The sequence below is a fragment of the Alligator mississippiensis genome, chromosome 4, assembly GCF_030867095.1.
Source record: "Alligator mississippiensis isolate rAllMis1 chromosome 4, rAllMis1, whole genome shotgun sequence".
Taxonomy (NCBI): Eukaryota; Metazoa; Chordata; order Crocodylia; family Alligatoridae; genus Alligator; species Alligator mississippiensis.
The window spans coordinates 91,781,241-91,793,559 of record NC_081827.1 but is presented as its reverse complement, the minus strand read 5'-3'; the positions used below and the strand labels follow the sequence as shown (position 1 = coordinate 91,793,559).

Below are 12,319 nucleotides of genomic sequence, written 5' to 3'. Positions count from 1 at the left end.
CACTGAGGGGGACATGAGCAGCCTGGCCCCAATCCAGCCTATCAGGAGAAGGGGACATGGCTCAGCCCCAGCCCAGTCCACCAGCTGTGGTGGGGAGGGGGAGGGGAAGGGGACATGGCCCAGCCCTGATCCAGTCTCTAGGAGGAAGGGGGTGTGGCCCAGTCCAATTCAGTTGTGGAGGGGAGGAAGCAGGTCCAGGACATGGCCTGGCTCCAACCCATTACATGGGGCTTTGGGTTTGAGAATTTGGTAGGGGAGAGGGTGGCAATATCAATTGCCACTGCCCCCTGGCCACCAAATTTCCATACTTATGGGGAGCCCCATGGGCCAGATGTGATGGCTCTGCAGGCCATTTTTGGCCCACAGGCCAGAGGTTGAGCACCCCTTATTTATTTCATCTGAACATCTGGCCCATGGTTTCTACATGGATGAATCACACGCATCATCTATTAAAAAATCTGTCCCTGTTGCACATATTTAGTTTCCAAAATGTGCAACATCTCAACACAAAGGGTTTTCACAACAGGAAAAAGGTCTGAACACTGGATCATTTTAAAAAAGACTATTGCCATGTGACACCCAGTGTGGCAGCTTTTGCTGTTACTTTTAACTCAGTGCATTGGGCAAATAGCATATCACTGTAATGGTGGTCTTAATAAAACCTATTCTAACTTAGGAGGGCCAAATTGACAACACTCTACTCACAGCAATGACCAGTCACTTTCAAGAGGGTTATAAGAGTGAAGGGTCACAACAGTTTCTAGAGCTGGGGCCCAGATGGCCATCTTTGATCAGTTGCTGGAGCTCAACTAAAGTCAATGGAAGTATGTCAGTTTAAACCAGTAGAGGAGCTGCCCCTCCACTATCAGGGTAAGTAAGTTAAGGCATTCTCCACTGACTGTGGAAAGTCTAATTCTTTCATGGATATGAGAGGAAGGTGTTATTGGTTTATTTCTATGCAACAGGTATGAACTAGCATATAGCACTGCCAAATGTGGCAGCCAGCAAGGTAGTCTTTCTTTAAGAAGTGTTAATCTTTAGTACTGTAATCTGATTTTATTCTTGAGATGTTTGTCTCCATTCTATTCAACACTTCTTCTAAATATTTAATTTTTTGCAGGAGAGGCTGCCATTTAGACTGTACAGGTGGTGGGAAATTTCCCCCCGCTCAAGCTATAGCTAGTAATTTAAAAAGAGAAAAAAGTCTAACATTTATCTAAGAAAGGACACTTCAGTGTTCAGAGCAGCCTATGTACCTCATTCTGAGAGGTTACCTAGGAGTGCCCTAGCAGAATGCTGAACTTCTGAGAGCAGGTGTTCTTTCTATTATCTGCTACTCACTGAAGTCAGACACCTGCTGCTGTGGCCAGATATAGATATCAGCTGCTTTACCCTGACCCCGTCTGGTGGACAGCTGCTGCTTAAATGAAGCAGTCATGACAAACTGTGTCAGCCAGTCAGGAAAAGTATAAAGACAAAATTTAGTCCCCTGGGAAAGCTTTGTTGAAGGATTTTGGCTTCTGACTCCAATGTTGCTACATTATTAGAGCTAGTGTTTCCTTAAGGGGTGTTTATTGGGTACATTCTATGTTTGTGGTGACCAAGGCTGACCTCTGCAGAGGACCAAGTTGAAAGGACAAAACCTGGATCAATAAATGATTAAACAATAACACTTTTTTTTTTAGAACATGTAACCCCTGGTGAATTTGTGTCCATTCTCCAGGAGTGAAGACCTGGTGGAGGCAAAGTAGGATCTGCACATAACAATACTTACTTTCTCAGGTTTAGAAAATGCGAAGTTGGACAGGAAGTCCTCTTTTGTCAGCAGGAATTTACGGTCAATATTTTGCTTCCTTCCTCCTGTAAAATAGACACAGTATTAAATTTTCTATTAAATAGTTTTTAACCTGGTACCTCTTATTCTACAGATAACAGTATACCAAATTCTAATTGCCTGATCTTGCCCCGTCTTGATGCCCTGGGTAGAGGCAGCAGCAAAAAGCAATTACAAGCTGTTTCCTCAGGTTGCATCAGCCACATATTCCAGTATCACTTGGATCTATCAGGTACCGGAGTATAAAGGATGCCACGGCTGTGTTTGGAAGCTTGTTAACTATCCCTGTGATGTCTGTCCCTTAGGGACGTACTCTAGTTGCATGCTTTTTGTGTCAGAAGAGGAAAAAAATCAAGTATCTGCTAACCAAAAACAGCAGAAGGAGCCTACATTTTATGTAACATTCAGTGTCTGCAACCAGCCTGATGGTGTAGTAGTAGCCCAAAGTGCTACCATCTGTAGGAATTAAGGGCACTGAGAGATGTGCAGCTCCCCGCTTTACAGGAAGCACTATGAATTACAGCAATCCCCTTGCTGGGTTTTTGGTTGTAGCCGTGTTAGTCCCTATGCCTGAAGAAGGGTGACTGCACCCGAAAGCTTGCTAAGAACTTTTTTCCAACTACTCAGTTGGTCTAATAAAAGATATCACATCTACTCAAAGAATATTGCCTGCCAACAATCCCCTTGACCTGGCTTCATGACAGCTGCCTCTTTCTGCTAGCCTTGCCCTGCCCCACACCCCTGCAAACTCCAGTGCTGTCTTCAGGATGGGAGGGGGGTTGGGGTTTGTTCAGCCTGCGCTGGAGGGTGGAGCAGGTGGATTGGAGCACTCCACTCTGGGGGCTCCAATCCACCCACCACACCTTCCAGCACAGGCTGGGCAAGAGTGCCCTCCCCTCCCTTCTCCCCACTTCCATCCTGAAGACAGCACCAGGCAAGGGCAGAGCTCAGCTGCATCAGCCCAGCCCTGCTGACAGACGTTAATGAAGGCACTCCAATTTGGAGCACTTTTACCTGAACCCTCATGTAATGAGGGTTCATTTGCTGTGTAATCGTGCACTTTTGAAGCACCCTGCAGCCATGCACTTCTCTCAGGGCACAGCTGTTGAGCACTTCAGGGGGCCAATCACGAGACACAATGTCACTTTTGTCAGTGCCCTCTGTTTGAGGCTCAGACTTAGTCCTGCACTCCTCAAGTGGCAACTTTCTTAACCACGGGGGGTTGTCCCACATTATACTGCAGTGATTTCTATGGTCAATAGTTTGAGGAGAAAGCTGGGTGTCCAATCTCCTACATCCTTATCTTAAGGACTGCTGTCATACTATGAAACATGAGGAATGACAGATAGTTCCCAGGGACTCCAGAAAATGTTTCAGGGATATTGGGTGGGAGGAAGGGAGTGAAAGGGAGACAGGGGAGGAGAGGAAGGTGGAAAAACTAATACAGCTGAGCATATTCTCCTCACCTCTTACAGACAAGAATCTCATGAAAACCATTCCATACAATGGGTCAAATGTATGTCACCTTAGAGGGGACTGAAGAGGTGGTGTTCAAACCTATACTAGGTTAAACTTTGAGTTAGGTTAAATACAATTTAGGAAGCAACAGCCCCCAAATCTTGTGAGCTGTTCTCATGAGACTTTCACCTAAAATCCTGGAAATGTGAAATGAGCTGTTTCTGTGCTATTTCAGCCATGTGCAAACTGGATAATAGGCCCTGTCTGGATTTTCCTGAGAACAACATGAAAAGTAGGTCTGGATCTTGAGCTCAGCTGCAAACTGTCCTGCTTGCCCTCGGGCTCCATAGATATTTCAGTGGGCAACTAACGTGGCAATATAGAGTGAGTCATTCCTTGGGTGCGTGATTAGCAAATTAAGTGAAAATGAGCACTGTTCATCATTCTCTAACATTTTAAATTTGCTCAAAGCTTTTGTCCTCAGGAAGAAAGAATGGCATATTTCCTGTCAGGATTATCTGCATGTTCAGTGGTAACTGTCAAACCCCTGCCCCTGTTAAGACTTAATAAAATGGAAAAAATGTATTGTACCTCCCCACCCCATCCTCTCAGGCTCAAAAACAGCTGAATCTGCTTCCTCATGCTTCAGAGGGGAAAGAAATCTCACCTGTAGGCAGATACCAAGTATGTGAAATTTCAGCCCAAGAGAAGAGTGAATTAAAACAGGGCATTAGGATGGAAACCTTTACGAAATTTCTACTAGCATGGTTGTGGACAGTTCATATTACTTCAGGAAAGAATTTAAATGCGTCTTGAACCCAAACTCTGACAAAGATACCTGATAAAAGGCTGACAATTATTCCCACTGCTATTGTGACCAGAGTCCCAAGTGTGCTGAAGTACAGATAGGACAAGGAATACCAGTGATCAGCTAGAACAGGTCTAGAAAAAGGGAGAGAACACAAGTTGGGTTTTTTTTCTCAGACAACTTGAAAATATAAAGCTATGAACAGAGACAATAAATAACATAAGGAGAATGCTGTGCTAAGACCACTTTAAAAATAACAACCTACATGCTAAACTTGCAGATACACTCATATGCATTTTTTTAAGAAGCTTATGAGTCTTTTACTTACTGGGGAGGAGTCTGGGCTGTAAGGTGTAAGAATGCGGCACAGTCAGTGAAACAAGAAGTTCTTGTGTTTCTACTAGGAAGTCTAAGCAAAACTTAAGAGTCCAGTCTATCCATGCAAAGGATGAAGAGGACTAAAATCTGCTTTACTGCCCCTTTTTTCTGTATTTTCCACCCCTCTCATTAAGTGCAAGTATAGACTCTGACTGCAAAACCCATTTTTTCCAGATGGGACCATGCCACATCCAGTAGCCACTTGTGAGGTGTGGAGGTATGAACTACTCTATCCTTTTTGTGGATCTAGAGCAGTGGCTCTCAACCATGGTACACTCAAAGCCCCCCTTGTTACATTCAAAGCACTCCTAGCAAAATGCCAGGTCTTATTTTTCACTCATTTTTTGACTATAGAAAAATAATAGAGCAATTATTGTGATGCAAAGAACTGAGAAAGACCCCCAAAAGGTCAGAATATTTTGACACGGTAGATTCCTATTTGAAATCTCTTGGTTTATCTTATGAATCATACACACCTCACAGCGATAATACTGCGTGGTACCCCATAGCACCCTTACGAGGATCTCATGGCAGCCCAGGGTGCCACAGCACCCTGGTTGAGAATCACCAGTCCAAGGCTTCTGCTATCCTATTTTGAGTCTCTTTGCCACACACTACAGCTGGAGGGACACTGACCAAAGTTCTTGGCCGTGTATTTTTACTGATATCATCAAAACATAACCAGTTAATGGTGCATACTTGGCACTGAGATTTATGGGGTAGGTGAAAAATTTACCTTACATTCTCTGAAGCTTTATATTCCATGTGAGAAGTAAAAGAGTAACTAGTCAACCACCCTGAACTCGAAGCAACTATTTGTAGCAGATCAGCTAGCAAAAGGAGTCTCTGGCTTAATGCTAACTCTATACCAAGACATAAGAATTGACACTTAGAATTTTTAACCCAGCCGTTGGCCCTGCAGGTATTGTTCTATTGAATTTAATGTATTTTCTTTAAATCTTTTTACTGTATGTTAACATTGTATAAGAGGCTATGATGGCTGTGGGAGGGGTAGGAACAGCATTTTTCCCAGCTCCACTAATTCTCCTGATTTTGCTGAATGTAGCTACTTATTTCTGCATAGGTTTGATGCTGCTGAACAAACCGTTACTGGAAGATTTACCAAGAGCATGTAAACCCCACCCTACCCACTTTCAGATTTGACCTGCTTTGATGGTAAAACAGAACTTTGATCATGGTAAATAATCCACTAAACACAGCAGTCCCCTGTGCCTATGCAAAATGCATAAGTAAACTACTTCCCAGTGTAGAACTGTCAGACTGGTTCTAATCTAAAGCCCACTGAAGCCAACAGAAGGATTTGCATTGACTTCTGTGGGTTTGGGATAAGACAACCATCCCTGTGGAGCACAAAAGAGAACGTGGTTTCTTCCAAGTAGAAAAGTAACTTAACCCAAGGAGGATTTCTTAAATAACCAAACTGCTAGACAGACATTCACATCACTTCAAATCAGACATGTGCTATGCTTCACATGCCAGCATTGTTGTATACCTTTCTATGACTGGAGCATGTGAGAGTGTTGTTAAAATTGGCATGGCCATTGTTGCAGTCCAGTTGCCTAGTGGTTCTGTCTCACAGCCTATAGTTCTAAGCTTTAATGGCATAGTCCTCTCAGGGAGAGGAGGATAAATCTGAGCTCCAATTCCAACCCAGAGAGATACAACAAAGCCACTTAGAAGACCTACAAATGCGCCCTGCAAAAAAAAAAAGTGAAAGTTCATTTACTTGCAAAATGAGAGAAACACAAGAGATGCACAAAAAGAAACAGAAAAAAAGCATCAAAGTTTTCCATTTCAGCAGCCTAAGTTTCATAATGGACTTACCGAGTATGCAACATTTGAAAATCAAGCCACTTTATTTAGATACCGTAATACTGTATTTTCTTACATACAGCATACACCCATCTTTACTTAACTTGTTTTTGAGAAGCAGGATGAAGAAAAAAAATCTTCTTGGTAGAAACTGAGTAGCAGTAGCTAGGGAGGTGAGACTCCTGCCACCCTGCACACCAACTGGGGCCCTCTCACCACCCCCATGCACTAGGTCTGACCCAGTGGGTGCATCTACATGTACCCTACGGTGCCATTGTTTTGGAAGTACTACATGATAATGCAGTAACAACCCGTGCTGCACCATGCCAGCGGTGCACAGTTATTTTTAGCCCCTATGTCACTGTAGCAACATGCTATATCAAGGGAGTGCGTTGCTACGGCAATGTAGCAGTGAAATCATGTTTTTTTACATCACCATAGCACATTGCTACAGTGACAGAGCATCATGTGTATATGCACCCAGTATGCCACATCCAACACCACATGTTGTGTCTGGGGCCATGTGCCAAGTCCAACCCCATGCACAGGGTTTGGGGCTGCCAGGTCCAACCTCATGTACCAAGCCTGACACCATTCACCACCCCAATCCAGCACATGGGGCCATGTCATCCAGCCAAGGGGTTTCCCATGGGTCTGGAAATTTGGTGGTGGGAGAGCAGTGGCAGTGTTAATTGCTATGGTTCCCAGAGCTATGGCTATTAATGCTGGTACCAATCCTCCACCACAAAATTTCTGGATCCATGGGGACCTAGTTTCCTCGCATATAATGCACATCCCACTGTTCATCAGTTGGTTTGGATGAAAAACCTGTGTGTTACATGCAAGAAAATATGGTACTTGACTCTAATGTAGGGTATATCTACATGATAAATTAGTGTGTGCACTTACTGGGCATCAGCCACTCCATGGCAAATGCCTGTGTACATACATACATACCTGTACCTCATGGTAAATGCAGTGAAAGTCAAATAGAAGGGGGAAAATTATGCACAGTTATTTACTACAGAATGGCTCATGTGCAGTGCATAACATACCTCATGCTAACTTGTTTGTGAGGCCCAAGTATGAATAACTATTTTTGTAATCTTAGCCTGTCACTTCAAAAATCTTCTGTTCAGCTAGGTCTGTCTATGAAGGCAGAAATGTTTTTTGTTTTATTGAGATAAATCTTTTTTTTAAATGTACATCTGCTAATATTTTATTTGAACATTCTCCTTAGAGCACATGCAGAAAATTCACAATTGTTTTTTCCCCTGGTGTTTTTCCTGAAGACAAAGAATTTTGTTAGAGCACAGGTTCCCAAAGTTTTATTCATGGAGGACCCCTTAAGGGTGGAACATGATGTAGGGAGCACATAACAAAATGAGGCTGCAATGCAATACCTTTATGTTTAGATAGATGAAACATAAGATTCCTTATAGATCCAAGTTATAACAAGGTGAAGTACCGGGCTGTTCCTATCTGTCAATCAATTACAATTCTGAACAGTAAATGGCTTCAGCCTTGCTAGTCACCTAATTCTGTTAAGGATGGTCATCTTTAAAAAAATAAAAAATCCTTTGCAGGCCATGAACAAATAGTTCGCAGGCCACACTTTGGGAAACCCAGCTTAGGCCCCACTTGTATTTCCCAAAGACAAGAATTTGCCTTCAAGATCTGAACAAGAATATTAAACCTAGGAAATTTAAGTGAAGTAGTTGTAAAAGTACTGCTGGTTGCCAGAGCCTGGTGTACAAAAACCACTTCTACACCCTTTAAAATCAATGAGAGTTTATGTTCCTACTCCAGATAAGAACTCACTGGAGATTAACTGGGACTTAAGAAAGCATTGCTTTTGGTTCTCTGAACAGGGATGAATTTAACCTACAGTGTTTTTTCCAAGTTATAGAGGTGTTTCAAATATGAAGTATTTGAAATTAGACTCTTATCAAGCCCTTAATGTCAGCTGCAGGAAATCTCATGAAATAACTTCCCCTACTTTCTGTGATTTTTGCTACAAAGCAGAAAAAAGTTAGACTTTAGGTGTTAACCAGGAGTCCTACACATAGTATCTTCATTCAGGAGCCCAGTGTCTAATTCATTTTGGTTTAGAAAAAAAATATCATTATATTTACCCTTTAAATGTAACCTACTTTTTGTGGATTTAGGAGGAGCCAGCCAAAATTAACTAGCTAGTGGAATCTTAGTTTAAACTATAACTATGGGACAAATGTTATTGCTCTATGATGTAACAACAAGTTCTTTCTTTTGGATGCTTTGTACACAACATAGTAATTCTACAAGGACAGGTAAGTAAAGAGGAAAGATAACTAATTAGTGCATCTTACCATTATTAACAATCTTTTCAGACTAAATTACTAACCTTATTTTACGAAAGCTAATAAAAAAAATATTAACAAACAGTTTTCCACCAGGAAGTGCTGATTTGATGGAATCAAAACCTTTTAGAAGAACATGCTCAGCTTGCCTCACTGAAATCCCTAGTCATCCTTTTTTCCTGGCACACTACAAGGGTACCCTGCTGTCAAGTCAGCTGGTTTCCCAGGCCATCTACAGAGCTGAGTAGTTGGTTCCCATGTTGACTGGCTCCTTGGGTTCCCTATGTTGTGAGCAAGTAGATGGGCTCCCCAGGTGGTTGGCTCCCCATCCTGCCCACTTATTAAGCAAAAAGGTTTCCTGGCCTTCATGTGGTTAACAGCACAGCTACTTGTCTGGGGTCTGGCCTGGTCCCCTAGTTCTTCAGAAACAGAATTTTCCAATTATCTCTGTATTGTGGGAAATGTCACATCTCCACATTTTCTTTCCAACTGAGAATGAAACAAAAAGATTCAGAGATGTGAAATCTACCATATGACAAATATTCCAGTTCCCTACTTATTACATCAGAGGGGTACTACATATGGAAAAACCCCAACTATTCTTCCACTATGTATAGAAAAATAACAAATTGAAACATTTTCCATGAAATAAAGCAATTTCTTGGGGAAACCTATCCCTAACCCTCTCCAAATGACTTATGAATTTTGTACGACTCAGAACTTGAACTTACCAGGGGATTTGTGATGGGGCAAAGGATTCCCAGAGAAAACAGACCTAGAAGAGGGCCTCCAACCATGCCAAAAATACTGAGAGCTGCCTGAGAAAAGAATAAAATCTTGTATTAGGTATCACACCATAAAACTGAAACCCTCAATAGAGCACAAGGTGTTGGGGGACAAAAATGAAGTACTTGGAGTAAAGGGTTCAAGGCTACCTCAAGGCCTAATTCTCACCAGGTGTTAACTGACAGAGTGCTACTGGTGACCTACCTTGGGTTATACCTGCTGACAATCTGGCACTAGAATTTTCAAGGTAAGTTCCCATTCAAGAATTTAAATTTAATACAATTCAAGTAGCTGATGTTTTGTTCTTTCAAATGATATATTCTAGATAGCATAACACAGAGATGAAAAGCCATTACCCACCTGCAACAAACCTCCCATCAGGGATGCCAAAGCAGCCATAGCAATACAGAGTCCACCATAAAACAGACCTAAATGAACATGATAGATGAACATATCAACTAGGTTAAGTGTAATGCTCTTTGGGGAGAATATTTTCTTGTGGTCTAGTATTACCCCTAATAAATCACCCTACATGTAGGATTGTTTCTAAGAACAGCCAAATCAGTAAAAGGCTCGGAATGGAAATGTAAACATGATAAAGATCCTCTTACTGTATATTATATTTAAGATTAATTGAAACATTGTATCTTACAAGGATATAAACACATTTTGTTCTGAAGAAAAACATCTTGCTTCCCACTTTTTTAGTTTTGTAACACCAGTGCAAATGCCTTATGATTATTAGAAACATGAACCCTAAGTCCTCTTTGTACAACTAGAGGGCGGTGGACAGCATAAATACATGTGACATCTCTCTTTTCCTCCTCAGCTCCATAGGGCTTTATCATTGTTTTGATTTGCTTGTCCTCCTCCGTACCAGCCCAGCCCTGATCATACCACAAATTAACCTTAGGAAACACAAGTTCCCTAAGGTGCCCAAAATGGAGCGCCTTCATCTGATCCCTCATTGATGAGGGTTAATTTGACGCATGATCAGCCACTTTAAAAGCACTCTGCAGCCTTACACATGTGTCACAGCATGGCTGTAGAACACTTTCAGGGGGTCAATCATGTGGTAAACATAACTTCTGTCTGCGCCCCATCTTCTACCTGACAATAACTGTGGTGATACATTAATCCCAAAACCTAATGTATCAGGCAAATCATCACAATATTAGTAAGACAGGTGAGTCATCATTCCCATAACAAACAAATGTTGGCATAGGGTTACTGACAACAGCGCTTAAGAAACAGTGCTCACTAGCATGATGTACCCTGTAGCATTTGGTATGTACTTGCACTGTTTTGGGTTGGGTTTTTTTTAATTTCTAAATGGATCATTTTGAAACAGTCTTCTCCCAGTTTTCTCCAACAAATATTATTGGATGCTGTGGGCCAAGTCTGCCAGATTTCTTGCACAATGTCCATCTCCTGGAAGTCAGCATCTTAGAAGGTATTGCATAGTTTGTGGCTTATAGGAGATGGATCACAGAAAGGAGAACCAATAGTGAAATCACTCATCTTCCCTGCATCCCTCAGCTAACCTTCTCTGGTGCCAAAGGCAAACTGAGGCAGTGCCAGTATCTGTGTCAGGCAGAAGGCGGTCAGCTGATGAAAGTGGGAGCATTCAGGTCATAAGATGATTTTCTAGTCTAGAATACCATATTTGCACCCTCATCTGTTCAGGTGCCCATTCAAGTAGTTTCACAGTGGCAATAAAATATCATTGTGATTTCAGTCAGGTCTGTGTTGGAGTTTCATTTATACAGATGATCTTCAGATGTTAAATAAAAACAATGGAGCTTTGCAAATTTAAGTGAAGAACTGGACCCTGTATATTCACCCTAAAACTCATTGTCTCTAAAGTTTTAAAACTGGCTCCTTAGGGGCATTTAAATAGACTAATGGCTTCAGAGTACATCACAGGGGTCATAAAGTGAATTGTTGATTCCTCAAATGACAGTATGATGCAGTCCACTTTCTCACATTTGTCCTACCAAACCATTCTACATTCAAGTGATTTGTAACAAAAAATTTATCCCATACACCTGCCTTCCGACTGATGAAAGAAAAAATAACATCAATTTAACCTGGAACCTCTGGCTCTTTTGTATTAAGAAGTTAGATTGAACAAAGCTGCAATATAACTTTACCACTTAAAGACCAAATGAGAAGGCCTTTTCCATGCTTACTTTAAATAGCCTTTTTTTCATTCTATCTAGAATGTCTCTCCTTGATTTTACACACAGTTTGCAGAGGTGCAGTTTCATTTTCTTTAATGGATTCAATTGTATTTTGCACTACAATACAAGATCTGAATCAAGAGCTGTCTCTTAAAGGGAAAACTGGAAAATATCCTTTGCAGACTTACTCATCCCCTTGGAAATCCAAGACAATTTCTGTTCAGAGAGTGTTCTGAAGTAAGGTTTAACGAGATCCTCGACGGTGACAGCAGCTAAAGCATTGATGCTGGAGGATACTGTACTGCAAGAGACAAAATTTAAAACATTTGTGTATCCTCCTAGGAACTGAAGTAAAACAACAACAACAACAACAACAAAAACCCTCAAAAAAACAGAGTTGGAATTATTCAAAAGGGAAATTGTCATTGCCTGCAACATTAGGAGAGATTTAATGTATAACATTGCCCATGTGGATATTATTGTTACCAAAGGAGATAAAATTTACATTGCAAAAAATATAGTTACCTTCACTCTCAATGAAGACAATGCTTGTTTTAAGGTAAATAAGTTATCTGACAGGGCAGTGTGAAGCTTTGGTAGTTGATTCGATTCAGAGGAGATTTGGCCTGATTTGGTGGCTGAATCTCTGAATCAGCATTGAATCGGGAGACCCATTAATCTCTCCAAATCTGATTCGGAA

General features: G+C 41.5%; 1 protein-coding gene across 1 annotated transcript in view; it reads right to left on the bottom strand.

Moving 5' to 3' along the window:
• SLC5A8 (solute carrier family 5 member 8) overlaps positions 1 to 12,319 on the bottom strand; it is a 42,712-nt gene that overhangs the window by 5,415 nt on the left and 24,978 nt on the right. Inside the window, exons 9-14 of the mRNA XM_006261167.4 lie at positions 11,808 to 11,920; positions 9,797 to 9,864; positions 9,382 to 9,468; positions 5,992 to 6,194; positions 4,131 to 4,234; positions 1,775 to 1,860 (exon numbers count right to left, since the gene is read on the bottom strand). Coding sequence (XP_006261229.1) covers positions 1,775 to 1,860; positions 4,131 to 4,234; positions 5,992 to 6,194; positions 9,382 to 9,468; positions 9,797 to 9,864; positions 11,808 to 11,920 — 661 coding nt within the window. The remainder of the gene's footprint in view (positions 1 to 1,774; positions 1,861 to 4,130; positions 4,235 to 5,991; positions 6,195 to 9,381; positions 9,469 to 9,796; positions 9,865 to 11,807; positions 11,921 to 12,319) is intronic.